At 38.4% G+C, this 27,042-nt stretch overlaps 1 protein-coding gene across 3 annotated transcripts in view; it reads left to right on the forward strand.

The window, feature by feature from the left end:
- Nucleotides 1-26,130, forward strand: part of pdlim5a (PDZ and LIM domain 5a) — a 54,505-nt gene extending 28,375 nt beyond the window's left edge. The window contains exons 6-15 of one of the 3 annotated variants that reach the window (XM_077601669.1): nt 2,799-2,819; nt 2,904-2,921; nt 5,298-5,470; nt 6,485-6,521; nt 14,454-14,530; nt 20,063-20,258; nt 20,344-20,524; nt 24,941-25,061; nt 25,227-25,342; nt 25,416-26,130. In XM_077601669.1, coding sequence (XP_077457795.1) covers nt 2,799-2,819; nt 2,904-2,921; nt 5,298-5,470; nt 6,485-6,521; nt 14,454-14,530; nt 20,063-20,258; nt 20,344-20,524; nt 24,941-25,061; nt 25,227-25,342; nt 25,416-25,505 — 1,030 coding nt within the window. In that variant the 3' untranslated portion in view covers nt 25,506-26,130. The remainder of the gene's footprint in view (nt 1-2,798; nt 2,820-2,903; nt 2,922-5,297; nt 5,471-6,484; nt 6,522-14,453; nt 14,531-20,062; nt 20,259-20,343; nt 20,525-24,940; nt 25,062-25,226; nt 25,343-25,415) is intronic. The other 2 variants (XM_077601670.1, XM_077601671.1) reach the window with 2 other exon arrangements.
- The last annotated feature ends 912 nt before the right edge of the window (nt 26,131-27,042 follow it).

The following is a 27,042-nucleotide window of genomic DNA, read 5'->3' on the forward strand; positions in this document are numbered from 1 at the left end:
ACCCGAACGGGAAGCTGTACTTTGCTGAAAGGGGGCTGCCCTTCAAGGTCAGGACTGTGGAAGAGGACTTGGACTAAAACTCCCACATTTTTAAAAAACATTTATCAAGTGGAGAGGAACTATTTTCACTAAGTACAGTATTTAAACTATTTAGAATTATTTATATATAATGTATTTAGATATTATTACATTAGCCTTGAATGTGATTATAACTGTAATATATAAAATAATAAATAATAATAAATACACTTGACAATTGTACTTGTGGTTTACTCCAAAATTCCAAAAACATGCATGGTAGGGTGATTGGACACTCTAAATTGCCCATAGGTATGGGTGTGAGTGTGCATGGTTGTCCTTGTGCCCTGCGATCGGCTGGCCCCCAAATCAGGGTGTCCCCCGCCTCTACTTTCATTAATTTAATGAACTGCTTTATCCTCTTATCCTCACTAGGGTTGTGGGGCTATTCTTTATTCTGTTGTTGGAATCTAAACAATTGAAATCAAGGAACAGTTTTGGTGGCATCTGTCTCTGAGGTTGTGATATTGGGAAGATGGTGTCCAGCTCAATCATACAGTAAAACCTGCCTAGTTCGATAAATGTATTGATTAATTTGTTCAATCTAGCAACACTTTTTCATACTCCGGCACAAGAGCAGATATCCAGTTTATTGTTGCTGAACCATGGAATAAATCACGGTGAAAAATTACAAAGTGGAAACAATACATTCTTAAATCCCCCTTATCATATTTTTAAGGAGCCAGAGTTTAAATAGCTACAGAAAAGAGAAGAGGGACTTTGTAAACACCCCTGAAGATTATCATAGAAGAACAATTAATAAATATATATATAATTTTATGAAAACATTCCTCGTAAGCTAACGATACGTTTCATTTTCCATTACTCTGTTTAGAATTCATGGCACACCTTGTGGTGATTATTTGCTAGAATACGGCATTTAATATAACTGGGTGCACTTTTTTCTTAAATCAATTTAAATGAAACACATATAGTGTGCAGTACAGTAAGACTATTGACATAATGAAAGTCTCAGTCACATGGTTGCCTACCCCTCTCATACTACATACTGTGGTAAGCATATCTGTCAGTCCACCCTAATAATGAGAATGTGTTAAGATGGCCTCTTAAATCAATTCAACAGACTTCGAGTGAGTGCACTTCTTGATTATTTATGATCCTTGTCAATGACTTTTATTGATTATACCCAGGCCCAGCAATGTTAGAAGGACCAAGTGGGCCAGAATTAAATAAATAAATATTGAAATAAATATATAAATGCATCATTATTTAATTAAATACCAGCCCAGTAAATGTAAAAACAAATATAACTATTCACTTTCACTATTTAATTCATTATTTCATTGACACATGTTGCAGCCCACCCTGCGATTGATTGGCCACCGATTAAGGGTGTCCCCTGCCTCTGTCCCCATAGTTGGCTGGGATAGGCTTCAGCACCCCCACGACCCTTGTGAGGATAAGCGGAACAGAAAATGAGTGACTAATTTGGTATAAAAAAAAAATTCGAATTTATTTTTGAATCAATGAATGAATGTTGGAGAACTTCATGAATTTATTTCAACTGTCAAATTCACCCATCAAATTCAGTTTGTGGGACTAACACTTGATTGGTTACCCAGCACATGAAGCCAAGATGGAGAGGCGAAATGAATTCACGCCAAAAACGTCAATAAACTCCTCTGCTTTGCATTCTATGTTTTACATGGAATTAGTCCCGCCCACTGACTTTGACAGATAAAATAAATGAATGAAGTGCTGCAAATTAATTCATTTTCAACACCGCTTATCCTTGTCAGGGTCATTGGGTGCTGGAGTTTATCCCAGCTGACTGCGGGCAAAATCCTAACTGCACCTTAGACTGGTCGCCAATCAGTCACCGGGCACATATAGAGAATGACAACCATTTGTACTCACAATCACACTGCCACTGAGTGAAAATTAAACCGACCCTGCCTGCATCAAAGTCAGGCGAAATAAATAATTTATGTCTCATTTATAAGTATTTATTTAAAGATGTATTTACATATTTCATTCTGTCCCATTTAATCCTCCATGATATTAAGACTGAAAATTCACTCGTGTTCATTTGATTATTTCTTTTTTAAAATTAATTTTATCTGCCATCCTTTCATGTATTCGTTCATTTTCATGCAGAGGGCATTTTTGGTATTTTTATATTAGAGGTGTTTGCTTGATTCTTTAGATTTATTTATTTATTTATTTAACAAATACCTGTTTAACCTTTCAGTCCTTTAGATAGTTCTGTACATTTTATTAAATGGGTGTCAAAATTAGCTTAATTGTTGGCTGATTTTACACACTGGAACTCTTTGGCAACAATTACGTGGTCTAAAATATGGCACAACAGCTATTATTTTTCTCTGTGTTGTTACTTTCACTGCAAAATATATACCCACTTTGTTGAAAATATCAATTTCCAATCATTTGGCATGGATAAAATGCTTAGTTATCCTGGTAATATTTTTTTGTGCACCACTCTAAATTACAACTTACAAGAATTAACATGAAAGTGTTTAAAAAAACAACCATAGATTTCAAAATATTTTTTTTAACGTGCGGTAGTTTTTGTTGTTTGCTTGTTTGTTTTCAGATGACTACTAAACAAAGCAGGTTTACCTAATTTAAAGTCCCAAATGTAATTTCTGTGCTTTTGGCTCCCTCTACTGGCAATTCATCTCTACTTTTACCTCTTTAAAAACTTCACTGTCTTTTCTTCTTTTGTTCTCCCTCTCAAGTGGACCCCACAGTATTTTGAAGTAAGTTAGCTTTCTATACATCTACATGTTTATTGTTTGTCAGCAGGGTATTTAGTCTGTCTTCTTTCTCCTTTTCCTTCAAAGAAAACCCCAACCACCCAGGTAGTTAAAATGACCTTCATCATGACATTTTCATTGTAGTTCATCATTGTCATACAATAGTACTTCTCATTAATTTTTGAAGCATTTCATTCCCATTTTCCATCTGTAACAGTGTGTGATGAGAAATCAATGAACATGTTAACTGATTGTAAACCATTCATACCATTGGATGTCCAAACCATTTGAGCTTACCGTATTTACAGCAAATGAACGTCTCAGTTCAAATGGATAAGACCTCAACTACTGATAAACTCTTTTATAGGAGCAATATGTAAAATTGGTGATCAGAAATGGTACTACAACCATTATCGGAATATTGAAACACACAACTTCCCCTCATAACAATGTTGCATTTCAATCAGAAACTTCAAAATGCAGTTTCTAGAGAAATTGTACAATTAGCTTTCTGTTTCTAGTACATGCACTTGTAGTACAAGTGCGCATACTTGTCATACAAATACTAGTAGAAGACTTTTAGTCCTAGTAAGGTGTTTTTAGTACAAGTACACACAGGTACACTTGCTTGTAGAGTCGCTATGAGTCTGCATGTTCTCCCCGGGCCTGCATGGGTTTCCTCTGGGTACTCCGGTTTCATCCCACATTCCAAAGACATGGATTGTAGCCTTATTGGACACTCTAAATTGCCCCTAGGTATGAGTGTGAGCGTGAATGGTTGTTTGTCTCCTTGTGCCCTGCAATGGCTGGCTACCAATTCAGGCTGTCCCCTGCCTCTGGCCCGAAGTCAGCTGGGTTAGGCTCCAGTACCAATGTGACCCTAGTGAAGATAAAGTGGTTCCGAAAATAAATGAGAGAGGAACCAAACTTGTTCCTCAACTTGAACTAGTAAAAATATATTTGTACTATAAGTACAAGGGAGAACAAGTACTTGCAGTCTTGCAGTACTGTTACGAGTGGGGGTAAGGAGCGTAATAGGACCAAAGAGCAGGGAAGCAGGAAGTGACGGTGCACAAACGTAATATTAATAACTTGGGAGGCGCTCAAAATAACAAGGACTTAACCAAGAAAACAAAACCAAACCATGATGGGGAAGACCCAGAGAGACGAGGAGAACTGGACAAGGGGGGAGAACACCTAAACACAAGCGACACAAGTGCGACGATCCGACAAGGACTGACAAATACACAGAGATTAAATAGACAGACATGGGTTGAGGAGACAATCAGAAACACTTGAGTCACATAAGAGGTAGCAAGCACGGAGATACACCAGTGGCGGGGAAATGACAGGTGAACTGAATGGGCATTCACAGGGACAGGTCAAACAGGGGGGAAAAATCCAACAAAACCTGATCAATCCAATGTGTAAGAAGTACAACTAGCCATAATTAAGTTCAATACAGTACACAAAAAACGTACGTGAAGTACCAGTGCATATCCGTGTCTTATTTAGGCCACTTTAATTTATGTACCGTATTTATTCGAGTATAACGTGCAAAATGTTGGACCAAAACACTGAAGCAAAGTTCAGGTGCGTGTTGCACATGAGGTGTTCGCTTTTATGACCAAATCCCAGTGAAAAACTGCCCTCCTCCGGTGAAAAAGTCCCCTCCGCAGCCGTTATAATGGGTGACGTAAAACCTGTCTTTATCCGCCAGATGGCGCGCGGCAGCCCGTTCTACCAGGGCCCAAAGAAGTTAAATTTATCTCAGGGGATATAATTTACCTTCTTTTACAAAAGCCAGCCCTCTCCAAATAGCCTTCGGCAAGTGTATAGGAGAGGGTAAAATAAAAAAAGTTGCTCTGGAGAAACGTTAGTGGGGCAGCCACTCACTCGTTGCTCAAGAAGAATGGAATCAATTGTTTGGTGAATCTGATGAATTAGACAGTATTTATAATTGTAAATTCCATTTGAGAATTGTGTTCATACTGGTAGTTTGTTTTCCCAGGTTTCCGTACCATATGTTGTGAATAAATGTTTTGTCATGGCGACATGTGTTCAACATTTGCCAGTTACCAGTACCGGTGCAATCCTTAGCTGAGAAAAAGTGAAGAAAGAAAAATTATACCAATTTTGAGTCACAAATTATGGGTGCACGTTCGTTATACACGGGTGCGTGTTATACACGGGTGCACGTTATACACGGGTGCGCGTTATACACGGGTGCGCGTTATACTCGAATAAATACGGTAGCCTAAAGAGCTCTGACATCATATTTGACTGTTAAAATGAGAATATCATAATTTAAACAATTAGAAGTGTTAGAAGGATTTTCCAAAAATAGGTTTCTTTAATGTCTAAAAACATTTTTCATTCAGTAAATAATTGGTGTGCAAATCTTACATGTTGCTCCATCTAATTTACAACAAAAGTAGTCGTAATATAGGTGCTTGAGCTCAACCTCTGCTCTTCTCTCAGGCCTCCCCGTAGACACGTCGTAGATACTGACATCCACTTCTACCACGTGCCCACGCACGCTGACGCCAGCCGTAAGCGCATCATGGAAGACACGGAGGATTGGCGCCCACGCACCGGGACCACCCAGTCCAGATCCTTCAGGATTCTGGCTCAGATTACGGGCACTGAGAATGGTACGTCGCTTTACAAAATACTCAATTCTTTTTTGCCTGTAAAGTTTGAACTCACACAGTTCAAATGAGTTGGACCTCACTAATGGTGTCAATTATTTAATTCAGTAAAAAAAGTACTAGTGCTAAGGGCTGCCACAAACATATTGATAGCCGATTGATCTAAAATATTTTTTGCGCTGAGTTGACTTAACAGAGTATATAAATCACATGACTCTATTTACTGTTATCATCAAAATATATGGACTATAAGTTGTACCACTAATACTTATTTTGATTAATGTATTTTCCGCATTATATGGCGCAACTAAAGGACTGAAATTTTCTCAAAGCGATGGATGGATTTGACTTATATATGGATCAAAATTGGTTAATCATTGTATGAAATTCCTTTTAGCACAGATCCATCTAGTTGATGTAGAATACAATCCCCTAATACTACTATGAACTCTACCACTACTGCATTTTATAATCCGGTGCACCTTTAAGTATATGACGCAAATTTTAAGATAGGTAATTTATTGAAGGTACGCCTTATATTGTGGAAAATACTGTAAATACAAAGATAATCAGTTTGCTTTTATATAGGGCGATGACAATCATGTAATGTTTACTGGTAAGAGGTTCAAAGAAGAGAATATGCACCATTTTCAGTTGTGTCAATTTGTCGATGAATTGTGGCAGCATTACTACTATTAATATTACTGGAAAGCCTACTTTTTCATTTTAAACTTAGATTTTTATTACTTTTTATTATTATTATTTCATTTTGAAATTAATTTGTTTTTAGTTCAGTTTCAATTAGAATATTTAATATTGTAATATAATACATAAGATACATTAATATTTAAATTAAAATTGAATAAGATACATATTATTGCTTAATTTAAAATTTTTAATATATATATATATATATATATATATATATATATATATATGTATATATAGTTTTTAAATAAACTAATCCTACTACCAGAAATAATAAAAGTCAGATGTATTTTTTTAATCCATTTTTAGCTCAAGAAGAAGAAGCAGACACAGCCACGAAAACAAAGTAAGTACTTGCCATTCATTCAATACAGACAAAGTGTTTGCTTGTTGTGTTTGTGTTTTCTATTTTTTATTTTAAATAGATATATTGGTTTAAAATAGAAATTCACAGAAAATGTGCAAATATAACAATCCTTTTGTCAACACTGAATTGTGTAGCCTAATTTTCCACATGCTATGGTGTTAAAAATAGAAGTTTGGTGTGGTTTGTCATCGGTCTTTGACTCAGATGGTTGTTTTTTGGGCAGCAAAGGCCTCGCTGTGAGTTGCATGGCATTTAACCTGGGATTGCTTTTTCCATGTTTAACACAGTCACACTTTGCTAAAAATTTAAGGAGGCATAGATCACTTTTTTTTAAATACAAATAATAATTATTAATCGATATTGTTTTCACAATACTACGCTTAAATGATTTTATGCCAAATTAATTTGAATTGGGAGGGTGGCAGTAAATGAACACCCTCCCACTTCAAAAGAATTGGACAATAGGGACCATCAGTGGCAGATGGTGAGTTATATGCAAAAATATCCTCCATTTCTATCAAGAGTTGTGAGAAATAAATAACTGAAAATTGATACTTTTGCAATTAATATTGTGTTTAGAAATAGGATTTTAGCCTTGATACTTTGATTTTTTTAATATACTTTTAGATACATTTCATATGCCTATTAGACGATAATTGCTTTATAAAAGTGTAGACCAAGGCTAATGTTTACCTTCGTCAATGTTGTCTGTCCTTCGTTACCATTACTCAATTGAACTCCAATGAAATGAATTAAAATACTAAAATACCAATTTAAAAAACCTACAAAAAGTCATGTCAGTTATTTTCATCTATATATAGTCATATGTATCATATTTAATACATGAATTTTGAGCAATGCAATATTTTTTACCTGAAAAAAAAGGTATTTATTATGAATCTGATTATTATATTATATTATGTTATGTTACGTTACGTGAGGTTGGATTAGATTACATCGTATCATATTATATTATATCGTATCGTATCATATCATATCGTATCGTATCGTATCGTATCATATCGTATTATACAGTGGTACCTCGAGATGCGAGCTTAATTCGTTCCGGGACTGAGCTCGTATGTCGATTTTCTCGTAACTCAAACGAATGTTTCCCATAGAAATGAACTAAAAACAAATTAATTCGTTCCAACCCTCTGAAAAAACACCAAAAACAGGATATTGGATTGGAAAAAATGATTTATTTGTTCTAATTCGCCATCTATTAACAAAGTAACAAATAACTAGTGGTTTAATAGTATACTAAAATGTGTTTAATAGAACTAAAATTAGACAGATTTCGTAGATGGAAGAAAGGGACCGAGAGAGGGGGGAGAGAGGGGTGGGGACTTTTTGCACGGCAACGCGCTCGTAACATAACATAAACAAATTTAAATGAACTTGGATTACAATGCAGACACTCAAAAATACGTTTAATATAACCTTACACTAAACTTAATTCTAATTTTGTTTTACATTTTGATACCTTTCTTCTGGTATCAGGTTGGCTCTATTTGCCCCGCCTCCACCCTGACTTTCAGATGCAAGAAAGCCTGTTTGCTTTTGTATTCCCTTCAAAATATTCCGAAAATGATGCACACAAATGTACTCACAATAGGATAACACACGACCACTTGCCAACGAGAAATAGTACAGACGCTCCCTTAAGAACGAGTTACGTTCCGAGCGATTGTTCGTAAGGTTAATTTGTTTGTCAGTTGCTTCAGTGCTATATTTTGTATTATAATTTATATATTGAAGGTTTATATAAGTGCATTTGTATGTTTAAGGCTTGTATAAGTAACCTGCATTGGTTTGCACTGAAAAAAACATTTAATAAAATGGAGAGAATAGGTACAGTACTGTATACATACTACGTTTGTTAGAGAGAGAGAGATTTACTAGAAACTGGCCGAAAGAAGCGATCTAATGACGATTGCACAGTTTTCTTGTTTTTTTCATCATAAATGATGCGGTAGCACTGTATGGCATCATTCAATTGATTTGCAACCTTTGTGCAACGTTCAATACACCGACGGTCGAACGATTCAAGTTGTATGCCCGTGCAAAGCTCACCATTTTCTCACCCGCATCAAGCTTCTTTATTATTGCCACTTTCGTTTCAAATGAAATGGCTTGCCTCTTCCTTGCACTACCACCCTCACTAGTAGCCTTTCGCTTTTCACCAACCATATTGAATAATGGATGCACGAGATATTTAATGATAAAAATGAAAAAAGTTCTTTGCGCACTGGAGGTACGTTCACGCACTTGCGCACTGGAGATACGTTCACGCACTTGCGCACTGGAGATACGTTCACGCACTTACGCACTGCAACAAACTGGGCAGAGGAAGGTGGATGCTGGGTAAGCTCTCACAGCGCCAGGTGTCGGTATTAGCGGCGGAAAGAAGCACTACTCGGAAAAAGGCGCGCAATACAAAATCTAACTTACAGGATCTCTTTCCGAACATTTTTCCGTTGTACCGTTGTTCGTAACTCGAATGTTCGTAAGTAGGGGAGCATCTGTATATATAATTCTCGTAGTAGCGATCGCCTCGCCATTCGCAATGACTGATGGGAAAAAAACACTGAAAAAAACACTCCGCCAAGTGCTCGCAGAGGCATTACACGGGGGAGTTGCGACCAGAGAGACATTACACGAGGGAGTTGGGGGGAAAGAAACAGTGCCCATGATGTTCTTATGAGCAGCCTCTCGCGTCCGCTGTCTGCTCGTATATCAAAATTTGTCTCGTATCTCAAGATAAATATTTGCCCGAAATTTTACTGGTATCTCAAATTGCTCGTATGTCGGGGCACTCGTATGTCGAGGTACCACTGTATTATATTATATTGTATCGTATCATATTGTATTATATTATTAATTTATTATATTTACTCCCAGTTTGATGAAGTTTAAAAGAAAAATAGCCATGTATTCTCTAAAAACAAAATGAAAATTTGTAACATTCAACAATGAGGCGAATCAATAGCTAAATAGAAAAAAAACAGTTTGGCGGCGGTGAGGTCATTTTACTACCATATTACCATACTTTTACTCCTGTGCCTGTAATAACACGAGCATCTTCCCTGCATCTGAGTGGTTCTTGTGTTGTTGGTTAATTGGACCTTGTGATGCTGAATCCATGTTCTCTTGCGTCCCGGTTGTTAGAGTGAACAAGACCACCACGCGGTTGGTGATTGGCCCAAAGTACGGCGAGCTGAGGGACTGGCACCACGGTGTGTCCGCCCGCACCCTTAATGTCCAGTAGACCTGTCTGTGTGTATTTTTATGGATATATTTGATGTATGTGTCAGTATGATTGACTGCTGAAGTGGCTTGATGGCATGACAGAAAATTATGGTGCAGACATGTGGAACGAGAGCTAATACTACTCATCCACGTTAAATGCTCGTAGTCGACTGGTGGCTAATCGTGTGTTTTCCTGCCTCATCTTCCAAATAGTCAAGTCATGTCCTGTTTTACAACTACCAATCTTTGTTCGCGATAAAGAAAGAAAAGGCAAGGAATAAACATGTCCAACAATTTAGTGGAACCTCCAAAGTGGACCACAGTGATACTGGTTGACTTGCAAGTTCAATGAAAAACTAGAGGAGCACTGTAAGAGAGCAGACTCCTGCCAACACATCGCCATATTTGGTAGAGTGGGCACTCCCTTTAAGTATGAAACAAGTTATTGCCGAATTCCTTTTCTGACCTGTGTGACCTATGATCTCAGTAACCTCAAATTTTGAGTTATCTCGAACACTAAAGTATTTATGTCTTCTTTGACCTTTAATCTTGGACCCAGTGACCCCAAAAATATCCCTCAAGTTTGGATACTCATCCCTTTGTTCGTTTTTGAGTTATCTTGAACTCAAACAGGCATACGCACCAAACCAAATACGTAGAGTAGGTTTTGCCAACTGGGGAAGATAAAAACCTAGAAAGATTTTGGAGGATGTCAATGCTTGATGCAAGTTGACTTTATATAGTCTGTTAGGATGTGTATATATATATATATGTGCATGTGCTTGGATGCAGGAGTCCATAATGGGACATAAGTATATGCCACAATAGTGCTTTAGGACACTTGGAGCGACTGAGGAAAAAAAGGTGACAATGAAAAAGAAATTAGATGTGGAGGTGATTTTAGGCGAGACGATCAAGTGGAGTGATTGTTTGAAGGACAACCCCTTTAAAAAGGCCCTGGCTATGTAAAATATTCCTCCTGTTCATGTTTACTTGGTGTCGGCTTCTCATATTTGAAGTGGTGTTTAAAAATGATTTGATTATCTCTTATAGCCAATAAAGTTGCTGCATATATTCCTTGTTCTTGTTCTGTCTTCTCTCTTTTTTCCCTCTTTGTATTATATTTTTCTTTTCCTTAATATTGGAATCAATGTATTATAGACAACATGAATGATAACAAAAATTAACAAGATTTCCAATTTCAAAAGACCATTTTTCCTTGATGAAATATACAAAAATAAAAATCAAATGTTCAAAATGAACTATTATAAAAAGTATTATTATTAAATAGTATTAATATTAAAATGTAAAAATACTGTTCTCAAGGGTGGCCCGGTGATGGGGTGGTTAGCGCTTTGGCCTCACAGCTCTAGGGTCTTAGGTTCAAGTCAAGATTGGTCCACCTGTGTGGAGTTTGCATGTTCTCCCCAGGCCTGTGTGGGTTTTCGCCGGGTACTACGGTTTCCTCCCACATGCCAAACATGAATGGTAGGCTGGGTGGACAATCTAAATTACCCTTAAGTATGAGTGTGAGCGTGAATGGTTGTTTGTCTCCTCGTGCCCTGCGATTGGCTGGCAGGGTGTCACCCGCCTGGTGCCCAAGGTTAAAGAGATAGGCTCCAGCACCCCCTGCGACCCTAGTGAGGATAAAGCAGTTCAGAAAATGAATGAATGAGTAGTGTTTATTCATATGATAAAAACTGAAAACATAAACGCTAACTCCATTTTATTAACAATTAAATAACTGCGCAATTGAATAAATAATAATAAAAAAAATGAAATGTGACTTTCAATATTCTTTCTATTTTTGAATATTTGTTTATTTATTTTATTTAATTGTTATTTCTTTATTTCAAGGTTGTTTCATGCGTACATTCAGTAATACCTTAAGATACGAGCTTAATCCGTTCGGTGACCGAGCTCGTATGTCAATTTTCCCGTATCTCAAATCAAATTTTCCCATGGAAAATAACTAAATACAAATTAATTCATTCCAATCCTCTGAAAAACCCCCACCAAAACAGGATATGACAACGGTAAAACATCTTTTTATTTGTTCTAATTCACGACCTACTCACAAATATCCTACCACCTATCTAGTGGTCCTACCTGTCAACCTCGGCAAATCGCTCCCCTTATTAATGCTTACAATTCCCCTTATTAAGTGATAATAAACCGCAAAAATACAACGCGGCACATGCTGTGATCTTTCTTCACTTCGTAGCTTCAACTATCGCGGCTTCACTACATCGCATATTTCTTTTCTGAAAAAAAAGTAATACATTAAAAGAAATAAATCAAATCAAATAATTGCTAAATTTAAAAAATAAAAATGGAAATAAAAACAGGTCTAGCATTCTATTGCCAGCCGTCAGTTACACTGAAGGATAATCCTTAAATGCCACCTCAGTTCAATTGGACTTGATGTCTATGCTGTCAATGGCTATGAATGAGTTAAAAATAGTGCAATGGTTTAGTACAGTCTCAAATGGAATTGGGTACGTATTTTATTTTTCGTCAGAGACATTTTAATCACAGCTGTAATATAAGATAAACAAGTTTAACAACTGCGAGGTTCTGGCAACAAATGGCAGCCAATGTGTTGATTGGTGGTGCTGCACTTCAAACAACGTCTGGCTTTTATTTGACCATCCAGCAAATGGTCCATTAACGTTACTGCCCCTCACTTGTCCCCACAGCAGATGGTCTTTCATTGAACATTGTCACACGCTCTTCATTCTTTAGTGGTGTACAGTTGTGTCTAGGAGCCGGCGAGTGGTCTCTGTAAGACCCTGCCAAAAGCTGCGTGGAGTGTGAAAATTTGTCTCCAGGGACATATGGACTGTCTTCTGCTGAAAAGTCAGTGGAAACGCATTTGCTGCTCTGACATCAAAAGACTTGAAACGATTGAAGCAGCAATTTCTGTCTTACTTCAAGCAATATTAAGATACTGATTCTTTATTTCATTGTGACTTTTTTGAAGGAGTTTTTGGGCCAAATAAAGAGAAAACATAGGCCGGTGAGAGTAAAGTAAATGAATTTTAATTTGAGATTAAAATTGTAATATTATCAGAAAAAAAGTTGTAATATTGCGATAATAAAGTCGTCACAATCCGAGAAAAAGTCATATTCCAAGTCATGTTCTTTTCTAATTTAAATACTATGAATTACTATGACATTTAAAAAAGCAAAATAACCATACTGTTTTTTACCCATAATTAGATAACCAACATTCATTTAAGTTTTTATATATTTTTTAGTTTATTTGTATTGATTTAATTTCATTATTATTTTTACAAATGTGTTTATTTTAAAAATAATATGAATGACAATAATAATTTTCTCTGTGATTGACTGGCAACCAATGCAGGGTGTCCCTTGCCGACTGCCCATATTTGGCTGGGATAGGCTCCAGTGCCCCCACGATCATAGTGACGATAAGCAGAATGGAAAATGAATGAATAACAGAATGAACAAAAATAATTAAAATATTCAATAAAATTTAAGTTGTTAAATTACCCCAAAAAGTCACATGTCTCGAAAGTCTTAAAAATGTACCTAGATGATAGTGATGCTAGTATGGTCTTCTTAAATGGCAACAATTGCCAGACATGAACTAACACATTTTAAATTGTGTCAACTCAGACATGAGATCATTCACATGGAAAATCATCTTTCCAAAAAAGGCTGTTAATGTTGTTCAGTTATTCTATAATATTACATTTTAATGGTTCTGTGCTTGTTAGAGCAAAAATAATGAAATAAGTTAGTTAAAATCAGAAATACTAACTTTATTTAAGAAGTAAAATAGATCTGGGTACAGATATAGAAGCATTCTTTAAAACAAATAGTGGCAACACATCTTGTTTGTGAGTTGGTTAGTTAACAGGATAAAGACACCCCCAAAAATAATGCATTACTCCCTGAGTAATTGAATACAGTAGCTAACGGTGATAGCATTACGCTGACCAGTGTTGATAAAATCACACACTTCATCCTTCCTCTTGCACAATATTCTAGCTTGAGTCAACAAACTCATTCTGTGTCCAGATGGGCTGCTAATGAACGCAAACAGCAGAGCTCTCTTTGTTAATCAACCAATCAGTCCGACGCAATGGGACAAACCTCCCTCCTAATTGTACGGGATGGCGTAGAAACGAGCGGTAGTGTAATTGCGCTTGATGAATGAAGGGTCAGTGAGCCTCATGAGATTCTGACGGCAAAAGATGGTGAATTTACTTGAACTGAAGTTGATCATGTTTTGGTGGCATATTCAACTCCCACAAAAACATCTTCATTCACTTTAATTAATTTCCAACTCAGACCTGCAAACTAATCGCCACTGGTGGTCATAGTTTTTCATAAAAGACTGACTTTTCGCCACAGCAAAACAGTCATTCTGGTTGCAAAACACTCATTAGGGTATGTGTCGCAAGTTTAAACCCGTTGTTCTAAGAAATCTGAGATCACATTCTGTTTTAAATTGCTGACCTGGCAGTAGAGATGCAATATAATAAGGAAAAGCAATATTGCATGAGATGCCATTTAGTCTAGCTTCGAACAAAATACTCTAGAAACACCCCTAAAACTAAAATGCATCACATATGAATATCGGCTCCAATCCAATTGCATGTCAATGATTTACTTTCCTTTTCACAGTGAAGAAGAGCCAGAGCCTACCAGCCACAATTCAGCTACTCTCAAGACCATGATGAAATCACCCCCAACAACCCACGGTAATTCTCTTTTTATGTGTGTACAGATTACTGCTGTAAGACATAATTACTTTTGTTGTCAATGACATTTTCTATCGACATACGAGTGTCCCAACATACGAGAAATTTGAGATACGAGGAAAATTCCGAGCAATTTTTTTGCCTTGACATGCGAGGCAAATTTGAGATACGAGCAGCAGAGACGGTTCCCGATGGGGCCATCAAGTATGCGAGAGACTGCTTATGAGAACAGCATCGCTCTCTCTTTCTCGCGTAAAGATGTCTACGAGCACCGGCCATACAGGTTGCCTTTTCTACATTAATCAGTGCAAAATTAAGGGAAAAACAATAGTCCAAAGCCACTGCAATGAAGGGCTATGCATCATTTCCAAGCTGCGCAGTGACATTTATGAGGAGATGGAGATCCTTTGTTTAATATGGTTAAAAGATAAACAGTTAGCGGGAGATAGGGTGAGCGAGTCGATAATTGCGAAAAAGCCAGCAGAATCTACATGGACTTGAAAGCAAAGCAAGCATCTGAAACGTGGAAGACTTCCTGTGTGTGGTTCCAGTTTTTGTCCAACTTTACAACATCTTTTTGAGTCTGTATCCGTCTTTGCTACCGCAACCAAGATGGCGCCGTTCAAGTGGCAGCCGGTGGCGGTAGCTCAGTCCACTCTTGCTCGTTTTGTGTTTTTGCTGCTTTTCTGTCTTAATGATTTGATTTGGTGATTCTTAATGATCCCATTGACTTTGATTTGCTTTGTACTTTGTCCCTTTGCCTTGTTGTTCTGTGGCCTTTGCGACTGTACTGTCTAACTTATAACTATGCCTTTTCTTGCTACAGTCACAATGAAATTTCCCGAATACGGGATGAATAAAATTATCCAATCCAATCCAAAACGACACCAGCTGAACCCTTCAAAGCGAGTTGTGGCTGGTTTGATAGTTTCAAAAAACAAACTGGGATTCAGTTCTGAGGCATGGAGAAGCACCAAGTTCCGACTCGAAAGCCGCGGTGGAATACATTAACACTTTTGCCTCGGTTATAGCACAACAAAGCTACACCCATTTAAGTGTGTGTATCGTAATCTAAGTTCATTTAAGTTAAATTTAAAATGTGTTATTGTTATGAGTGTGTTGCCCTCTGTCTGTACTGAATAATTTCAGATTTTAGTATTGAACATCATAACCACTAGATAGGTATTTGTTACCTCATGAGTAGGTGGTGAATTAGAACAAAAAAAAAAAAAAATCCATCGTCACATTTGTATTTAGTTCATTTCTTTTGGAAAATTTGATTTGAGATCCGAGTAAATTGACATAAGAGCTTGGTCCCGGAATGCAATAACCTCATATCTCCAGGTGTTATTGTATAAAGACCTGCTACTGCAATGTACATGTTGGACATCAAATGGTGTCCATTTTGCACTGACTTGGTACATTTTGGGTTTTCATATGCCATAGTGAACGGAAGAGTGGTTAGCACATCCGCTTCACAATTGTGAGATCGAAGGTTCCATCCCCAGTGGGTTCCAACTTTCCTGTGTGGAGTTTGCATATTCTCCCTGGTTCTGTGTGGGTTTCCTCCTACATCCCAAAAACATGCATGGTAGGCAGGGTTGAACAATCTACATTGCCCCTAGCCATGAGTCCATCTCCCTATGTCCCGTAATTGGCCCTCAACCAAGTCAGGGTGTCATGACGATAAGCGGTACAGAAAATTAATGTGTCAAAGTAGTACCAGCAATTGGCCTCCTGATGTCCCTATAATCACAGAAAGTTAGCAATTTGACTCCCTCCTGCCATCCCTGCGTGAGTAATGTACACAATGAACACAATTCTTTCCAGTATCAATAATAATTCATTCAATCATTCATTTTCTGAACCACTTATCCTTAGGTGGGAGACATCCTCAATATCAGGGCACAAGGAGATGGACCACCATTTATGCTCACACTCATATCTAGGGGTAATTTAGAGTGTTCCATCAATTTTGTTACTTGACTGTGTGGTATCGGCGTAAACCACTTTTTAAAAATCATAATAAATACATACCTGTCAACTTATAAATTTTTCCAGTATTTTATGTTTTTTATCAAATGGATTGGACATTTTCTGTGTGTAATGGTTGCATATTCGTCGTCGTGTTAAGTTTGTATTTTCCTAATTTTGTCCTAGTTTTTATTATTTGTATGATTATTTTTCATCAAAATCCTAATTTGTGCACCAGCACTTGCCTCTCGTTCTGCTGGGTTCTACTCCAGTCCGCAGCCATAGGCAACTCATGACAGATTGAAGCTGGAGGGTTTATTCGTTCATTCACTACCTTCGCGCTTCAAATGGATTGGACATTTACGAGTGAAAAACTCAACTAATTTCAATCATTAAAAGCCCTTTCATCACCCTTACCACTATGGCATCAGTGCACCCATGTTTCTTTCAACCGATCATTCCGATCAAAGATAATGCATTGATACTAAAATGAAGTCAACACTATCTTATTTCGCAGCCAATTTTTTTAAAGATAATTTATCACTGTTAAAGCATCTACTAAATACTCTTTGGCTGTCAAGGACAGCACTCTATGGCTAATATGTTTGAGTTGGGACGGGCACAATGAGACGAACAACGAGTCACGCTCACATCTAGGGACAATTTAGTGCATGGGTCCCCAAATCGGTCCTCAAGGGCCGCTGTGTGTCCTTGTTTTTGTTCCAATCGATCCAGAATAGACAGTTTAACCAATAGTGTTTCTGCTAAAACAAGTACCACCAGACTTCGATCAACTGAATATATTTGCAAAATTGGTCAAAAGTTGTCGTCTTGTTTGGTTAGAATGAAATCGTTGTGGAAGTTTGGAGACCCCTGATTTAGAGTGTGCAAGCAGCCTACCATGCATGTTTTTTGTATGTGGGGGATAAAATTGTGTAACCGGAGAAAAGCCACACATCCATGGCAAAAACATGCAAACTCCCCACAGCAAGGTCGGAACCCCGATCCCTGAACTGTGGGGCGGACAGCTCCCCAAATCATCCACCGTGCCGCTCATATCTTTACAACTAATCCAACATTTGTATGCTACTCTGTTGCTGCTGTCGACAGTGGATTGTTTTAGACTACAGCACTATTTGAGAAATAACATTTTTTATGGCTTGGTTTAATGGGAATTTAAAAAAGAAGTTTTGAAGTTTTACTCCATATCGCACAACACACATCCAACACATAAGTGTGTCCATCCGCCATTTTGTGCCTCCATGTATAACCAAGTGTCTACTCTCAGTGAGTTTGAGCAACTGGAGTTTGTTTATGTGGTTTGGCATATGTGTGGAATGTTTCTTTTTACGACTCGTGTGGAATTTCTTAGTTTGGAGTTAGCTGGCTGGCCTTGCTGACACCTGCTGGGTGTGCAACGCAAAAGGGCAAAAGTTAAACAACTCGCGCACCTGGAAGGAAACTATCACACCAAAACACAAAATGCATCATTTCCTCCCTCAGGAAATTGGTATTCTGGAATCCTCAGTTTGAAAACCACTGCTTTAAAGGGATATAAAACACATTATCATGAACAAATTGTGTTTAATAAAAAAATATATAAACACACACACACACACTGATGTTCATTTTTCAGTTTGTAATTGTAGAAAAAAGACCAGTATTTTTAGGAAGTATTTCCATTTAAAGTCACTCATGGTATGGGGAGCGTGAGATTGATTCCCATTCAGCGGGATTATGATTGTAATTGTGAATGGTTGTCCATCTCTACATGTGCCCTACAACTGACTGGCAAACAGTTTAGAGAGTAGTCCACCTTTAGCCCAAAGTCAGGAATGATAGGCTCCACCAACCCGTGACTTTGAAAAGGATAAACAGTGTTGGGAATGATGAAATGGATCAATTTCAATTTTATCAATGCTGGTAGTATTTCAGCCAGTCAAATCTGAGTACCCCATATTTCTTATTTTCTGTGTGTGTGTCTAACACAGTAAATTGAGGGAAATATATAGGCTATTCGAGTGTACATGTTTCAAACTCGAGGTCCAAGGGCCACATTTGGCCACCACGTCATTTTTCTTGCCAGTGAAGCTAAATCATGTGCATCTTCCATACCACACATCCTTGTAAGTTTGCTGAAGCCTATCCCAGCTGACTTTGGGCGAAAGGGAGAGTAAAACACCCTAGACTGGTCACCAGTCAGTCACAGGCACCACCGGGAGACAAACGACCATTCGCACTCACAGTCATACTGCCACCAGCGGGAATCGAACCCACGCCAGCCCGCACCTAAGTCAGCCGAGTGAACCTCTACACCACGAGGCTGCACCATATATATATATATATATATATATATATATATATATATATATATATATATATATATATATATATATATATATATATATATATATATATATATATATATATATATATATATATATATATATATATATATATATATATATATATATATATATATATATATGTATACGTATTTTCACACCTATAAGACGCAGTTGCGGGTGTATTTTCTGTTTTTTGTCAATAAAAAGGCGCTTTGTTTGAAAGGGCGCGCTGCAATGGTTCTGCTAGTACAACGCACGCGTTAGCATGCATGCTAGCTTATGTTTTAAAAAAGGCAACACAAGCAAAACTGAGTTTGATTTTGTTTTATTGACCTAATGTGTATTCGCGAAAATATAAGTCAAAGTATTCAAACATCTACAAATCTTTCAAAGTCCTCATCTTCTGTATCCAACATAGAGATTTCGCCAACAATTCTGGGTTCCATCTCATTGTCAGGGTCAGAGTTGTCGCCGTTGGGCTTCGTAATAGTGATTCCAGCTTTGACGAAAGCTCAAACTACAGTGCTCACCGGCACTTTGGCCCATGCATAGACAATCCATTCCAAATCGTCATGTAACTTCTGCTACGCTGCCTGCCTGCCTTTGTATGGGAGGTTAAAAGGGCTACAGGCACACGGAAGTCAATTGCCTTGTCACTCGTCTGGGATGTTTTGAATGGATTTACCGTAATGCTTGAAATACGCGGGAAGGCTATTTTTAGAATGAACATCCGCTGGGTTGATCGCAATAAGTTTCATGTTGGCAAGAAATGAAACCACTCAGTCAAGCAGTCAGGGTCATACAAAATTTTGAATTTAGTACATATAGGCGCACCGACTGATTGGGCGCCCCATCCATTTTAGCGAAAATGTTAGACTTTTAAGTGCGTCCTATAGGTGTGAAAACTTGCCTGACTTTGGTGCGCGCATGTGCGGACTCGATTCCCGCTGGTGGCGGTATGATTGTGAGTGCGTATGGTCGTTTGTCTATGTGCCCTATGGCTGACTGGCGACCAGTCTTGGGTGTTTTGCTCTGCCCGAAGTCAGCTGGAATAGGCTCTGGCAAACCCCCAACCCTTACGAGGATGCATGGTATTGAAGATGAATATTTGTCTAGCATCGTTAATGGTACAAATGAAATGTTTTAATAGGTTTTGGTATGTTGTTTGAAGTCTTACACCCTCACTGAATTCCCGCCATCTTCCCCTCAGGAATCATCTCACAGTGTGGTTTAATCACCCCATCGTTTGGCGTGAAGTCCAACGGTGGCACGGCTGTGTGCCCCACCCCTGTCCGCCCCGAGCCTGTTGCCCACCCTAATGACAAGGACTCACTGGTTCAAATGGCAGAGCACTACCCTGCCGGGACTCGCACACCCATGTGCGCCCACTGCAATAAGGTCATCAGGTAAAGAGAGAAAAAGAAATTTCCTGTCCCATTGAAGTCGTACATTCTATAATTACCACAGAGCTTTCTAATTATTGTTGTTTAGGGGCCCATTTTTGGTTGCGATGGGGAAATCGTGGCATAAGGAAGAATTCAATTGCATCCACTGCCGCACCTCCGTCGCTGACATTGGCTTCGTGGAAGAGCAAGGCAGTGTTTACTGCGAACACTGCTACGAAGAATTACTTGCCCCCACATGTAGCCGCTGCCAGGCCAAGATACTCGGCGTGAGTATTGCTAATTCATTGGCTGCCATTGATGGCGATAGATTGAATTTGATTGACTTGTTCAAATTCACCCCAGCGGATGAGTGGTTAGCGCGTCAGCCTCATAGTTCTGTGGTCCTGGATTCAAATCCAGGTCAGTCCACCTGTGTGGAGTTTGCATGTTCTCCCCAGGCCTACGTGGGTTTCCTCCGGGTACTCTGGTTTCCTCCCACCTTCCAAAGACATGCATGGTAGGCTGGTTGGACACTAAAATGTGGGCGTCAATGGTTGTCTGTCTCCTCGTGGATGAGCTAGGTCACGGGGGGTGCTGGAGCCTATCCCAGCTGACTTCCGGTACCAGGCGGGGACACCCTGAATTGGTGGCCAGCCAATTGCAGGGCACAAAGAGACAGACAACCATTCACGCTCAGACTCATACCTAGGAGCAATTTAGAGTGTTCAACCAACCTACCCTGCATGTTTTTTGGATGTGGGAGAAAACCAGAGTACCCGGAGAAAACCCATGCGAGCCCGAGGAGAACATGCAAACTTCACACAGGAAGGTCCAGATTTGGGATCGAACCCTCGATTTCAGAACTTTAAGGCCGACACACTAACCTCTCGATCCCAGGACCTCCGTATTTGTATGCTATATTACTCAAATTAATGACAGTGGCTAGTGCTGTATGATACGACAATATATACAGCCAAAATGATATGAAACATTCTATTGACATATAACTATATATTTATATCGTCATTATCCTTACCCCATAAAAAAAAAACTAGAATTTTTATTTAACAGAGTGTGCCAAATGTATAAGAAGTGACCCACAAAATTTTCCGAACAGAAACAGAAACTGACCTGAAACTGGCACAAAATTATTGATTCATCGGTGGTTAAGCAAGGTCATTTGGTCAATCAAATGAATGTAACCTGAGAACATGAATCAACATTGCTGTTTTTGAGGCTACATTAGCACTCGTGGTTTAACAACATATTGATAAGGTGTTATATCACGATACTTTGTTTTTCAATAGGTTATCAATATGCTTGCGGCAAGAATCGATATATTGCTTTAATCAGAAGTCACTGTTAATAAAGGAACCAACACTGTACTGTGATCCTTTACCACTTTGCGGCTTCAACATTCGTGGCTTCAGTACATTGCGTAAGACAGGAGATGAAAATTGGCGGAAGTTGGCTTCTTTGGCGCAGATGAACTGTAATTTCACCGTAGAAGAAGAATGACGCGCCAAATAACACAAACAGTCGTGAAGGACATAGTGCCTTTTCTTCGGATTACATTTTTTATATACAGATTATTTAAATATTAATACATTGGTTTTTCATATGCTTATAACTGTAGTATTTGATAAATACACTTCATGATAATTGTACTTGTGTACTTGTATTTTTGTATAGGCGCGAAAACGTAGTATGGTAATAATAATAGGGGTGATTCGGTTTTTTGATTATCGTGGGCATCTCGGTCTACATTATCCGCAATATTTGAGGGATTACTGTATGACCATAATTTTCCAATAAACCACGAATTTCCACTAGAATAGTCTATATTAACTCATTGCCTACTTTTGATTACAATAGACATCCAACTCATTTAAACTGGGAGGATTGACTTTGAATGAATGTTTGAGTATAATTGATGGTGCTAGATAGATTTCCAATTCATTTTGAATGGTAGGAGAGAATGAAGGAATGGAAGTAATCAGTTCACTGACACTATTCGAAGCTTTTGTCACGTAGAAAAGGTTGATTCCTTTATTAAGCGGTGACATCGTTTCTTGACGGGAGCTATTCGATAACCTATTGCAGAGCTGCCAACTACTCCGGAATTTTACCCGGAAAATCAACGCAAACTCCGGGACTCCGGACAACCTCCCTAAACTCCGGAAATCCCCCAAAAATTATCACCTACATTTTTTTGAAGCAACCATTTCAGAAAAGTACCACATTTCCCATTTAAATGCCTTAAAATTCCCACCATCGCTACGGCTTCCGCCATCTTGATTCAACTGCACTGTAAACTGGAAGAGTTCGGTAACAAGAGGTCATTGTGAATCATCCGAGTTACAAGTTCTGATGAATTATTTGTCTTGTGCAACTTCAGTGCATATCAATTTTGCGTGAATTGCATTCACTCCGGATAAACTTCGGAAATGAGACAAGGATACTCCTGAAATGGGGTCGACGGAGGTTGGCAGCTCTGCTATTGGGATACAAAATATCACGTTAAATCACAGTTTTACATTCTGTCACGCGTGTGATCCGTGTTTTGTGTTTCGATTGATTTGGTTGTCTTTCTGCTGCTTTTATAACAATGAATCGATTCGAGGTATTGTTACTCTCCTCGTAATCACTAGTTGTAGTTGGGCCCCCTTGTCTGTTCAGCTGTAAAATCCATTAGGCCGCAGGTGTAGGTTTGAAGCTAAGAAGCTCAGATATGTGAGTTCTACTGAGAGTTCACAAATGTTCACCGTTCACGTGTTCTAAAGCTCTTGAGGGCCTCCCAAAGCCTCCATTTCTCACACATCTCCGAGCGGCTTAGGACATCTTATTAACCTGTTTTCTCACCCTTTCGCTCCTAAGCCCCTCCATTTTAGTGTGACCCTGCAGCTTTTTCATTGATTCCTGATCCCAGTGGTGTTCTCACACTTTTCAGAGTAGGGAATGTCTATTTTTAAGACGAGTCATGAGCCCGTAGAAGAAGCAGGAAAAAGTCGGGGAGTTATGTTAGTTTTAATTGTACACGTGTGATGTAATTCATCGGGGGGGGGGCCGTGCGATTAACATTACCTTCACTTAATAAAAATAGTCATACGGTGGATTACGAGTGGAGTTTTCAATAGTAGGTTTTCACCCATTGGTTGTGGGAATGTATTGTATCCCCTATCGGTTTAACATAATCTGTGTGCAAGGGTGGATTTTGTCCGGTTCTTTTTTCATGATTTAACTCTTTCGGTGTCAACGAGTTAGTCACTTCAAAACTATATATATATATATATTTATATATATATATATATATATATATATATATATATATATATATATATATATATATATATATATATAGAACATAATGTCATGGCTCTCTTGATTGTGCAATTTGATTCGAACAGATACTTATTTGTCAAAAAAAAAAATTGCGTTACAATGATAAACAGCCTCTCATGTCTTGGCCACCTGGCTTTCTCGTATATAGAGATAATTATTTGCTCGAAATTTTACCCGTATCTCTCGAAATGCTCGTATGTCTATCTATATATATATATATATATATATATATATATATATATATATATATATATATGTATATATATATGTATATGTATGTGTATATATATATATATATATATATATATATATATATATAACAGCGAAAGAACAAACTCGAGAAGGTTTTTATTTTGCCCCTTCTTAAACTTTAGGCATACCAACTGTTCTGATGTCAAAGGGGGTCACCCCCCTCCCATCTGACTAAAGCTGTCTCTGGTGCGAGTGAGCTCTTTACGACGGATAGTTTTTATAAACTTCAAGCAGAAGCATTAGTGTGTGTTATTTTACACCGCTTAATGGTACAGTATCCTCTGTCTCTCTCGTCACAATGTCTCCTCCGATGAGAATTAGATGCACCTTCTCATATTGGCGCCCGGTCAGCCCAGACTGGCCAGGGTGACAGGTGACATCTCTACTACACTGGCGCTAGTTGACATATGCTCATTAATGTACATCGATTCATTGTTCTTTTTATGTGTTGATTTCATTCACCGTTTTATATATTACATTATAAAGATGGGAATTTGTAGTTTGCCCGTCTGTCAAACGTCCGTCGGCGAAACGTCTTTAGGCGAATCATCCAAGTACCGATGATGTCACTCACACTGGTACTCAGTGCGCTCAGGGAGGTTGTCACTGTGCCACCGGGTCGCCCTTCAAGTCTCTCTCCTGATGAAAAAAAATTATTTAGATCTTGGAAAAAAAAACTGATATTTCATTATTAGGTCTTATCTCCTAAAAGGGCGGCCCGGAGGAGTGAGTGGTTAGCGCGTCGGCCTCACAGCTCTGGGGTCCTGGGTTCAAATCCAGGTCATGTCCATCTGTGTGGAGTTTGCATGTTCTCCCCTGGCCTGCGTGGGTTTCCTCTGGGTACTCCGGTTTCCCCCCACATTCCAAAAACATGCATGGTAGGCTGATTGGACACGCTAAAGTACCCCTAGGTATGGGTGTGAGTGTGCATGGTTATCTGTCTCCTTGTCCCCTGCGATCGACTGGCCACTGATTTAGGGTGTCCCCTGGCTCTGGCCCGGAGTCAGCTGGGATAGGCTCCTGCACCCCCTGTGGCCCTAATGAGGATAAAGCAGTTCAGAAAATGAGATGAGATGAGATCACCTAAACGGGCCATTGTAATTTTTCAGGAAGTGATCAATGCCCTGAAGCAGACTTGGCACGTCTACTGTTTCCTGTGCGCCTCCTGTCATCAGCCCATCCGAAATAACACTTTCCACCTGGAGGATGGAGAACCTTATTGTGAACGAGGTAAGCCAGAAACCAACAGAAGTGAAGTCAAACGAGTCAACACAGTCAGCTCTGCCGTTGACAGAGAGAGATCGTTTGATCACTGCCAACCCTTCCCTGTCCAAACGGACTGGACATCCATCTTGATCAATGGAAGGAATTACTTCAATTTATTGTCTTTTCCAGACTTCTACAGTTTGTTTGGCACCAGTTGCCATGGTTGCGAGTTTCCCATTGAAGCGGGAGACAAGTTTCTGGAAGCCTTGGGATACACGTGGCATGACAACTGCTTTGTCTGCGGTGTAAGTCTCCAATCATCAGCTATATTTGATCTGAAAAAGTCTTTATTTTTATTCCTTTTTTTTGTATCCCTAGGTGTGCTCCACCAGTTTGGAGGGCCAGACCTTCTTTGCCAAGAAAGACAAACCTCTCTGCAAGAAACATTCACAAACTTTTAAAATATAACTTTTTTTTGGGAAGTAAAGATTTCTTTAAAATGTTTTTTTGGGGGGGAGAGTGAAAAGCTTAATATTGTTGGTCATTTTTTTACTAGAAACACAAATCATTGTAATAGTTAGGCAGACATTTTTAATAAATATAGTAGTATTACAATTTACAAATCTGCACACATATATTTTATGTATTATTTCCATTCTGCTGTTTCATTATAAAAATGTCCAAAAATGCATTTAAAAAAAGGATTTGTGGAGATAACGAACTATTGCAAATATGCATGCATGTAATACTATATTAAAGTCTACATCAGGGGTGGCCAACACGTGGCTCTCGAGCTGCATGCGGCTCCTGGCCAAAATGAATGTGGCTCTTTGCTTAATAGAATATTTTGTAAATACTATGGCTTTTTGCCTCGTTTCATGTTTCTCTTATTTTGATTCCCTCTTAAAGCACACTCAAATTTATCGAAGCCCATTAAAAATAAATAATAGATTATATTTAAAAAATAACTTGGCAGATTGGATTTTTTTATGCTGCTTCTGACGTAAGGGACTGCCAATCATCTCCGCGGGTGTGGCTCTTTTAATCTCACAGTTTAAAAATTTTGCTCTTTTGTCTAAATTGTTCGCCACCCCTGTTCTAAATATTACCCTTATAATTGAATAATTGTTTTTATTTTTTATTTTACACTTCATTACAAAAATAGAAAAATATTGCTTTTATTTACTATGACTATTACTTGTAAAGTATGTATTGTAAAATAAACTGGGGATTTTTTTACAATATTAAAGTCACTTTACTTCAACAAAAAATGTTTGAAAAAATGACCACCCATAAAGGAACTACTGTATACTGCTGTTGAAAAGCTATTTAGCCGTCTATTTCAACATATGTATGTTGTCACAGAAATCATTTTTTATGTATGTGTACAATGTGAAGGTGGTAGAATAGATTGAAATTAAATCTGACAATGAAGTTAACCTCGGCCTCTTGGTGTAGCGGTTCACTCGCCTCACTTTGCTGCGGGCAGGCGCGGGCTCGATTCCTGCTGGTGGCTGTATGATTGTGAGCGTGTATGGTCGTTTATCTCTCTGTTCGCCCTATGGGTGACTGGCCACCAGTCTAGGGTGTAGTCCAGGGGTCTCGAACTCAATTTACCTGGGGGCCGCTAGAGGCCGAGTCTGGGTGAGACTGGGCCGCATCAGGATTTCCACAAGAAAAGCACTGATAAAACATTCCAACGTTATCAAATATCTTTATTTTTTAACAAAAAATAATGAATTAAATAAATTAACTTAAAGATGAATAAAAAATAAATCAATCAGTAATACAAAACCAAATAATACTAATGAGCATACAATAGATATACACTGGCTGGCTAAGTAGAGAAAATGAATTATTTTTATTCCGTTTCAAATGTCTGTATTAACAGCTCTTTAACCTTTAACTTTCTGAACTTGAATGGATCATTGAACATGAAATATTCTGAACACGGCTTCTCTTGCCTACTCCTTGCTGCTAGAGACCTGGCAGCGCTTCTTCTCAC

The sequence above is a fragment of the Stigmatopora argus genome, chromosome 5 (assembly GCF_051989625.1).
Source record: "Stigmatopora argus isolate UIUO_Sarg chromosome 5, RoL_Sarg_1.0, whole genome shotgun sequence".
Classification (NCBI taxonomy): domain Eukaryota; kingdom Metazoa; phylum Chordata; class Actinopteri; order Syngnathiformes; family Syngnathidae; genus Stigmatopora; species Stigmatopora argus.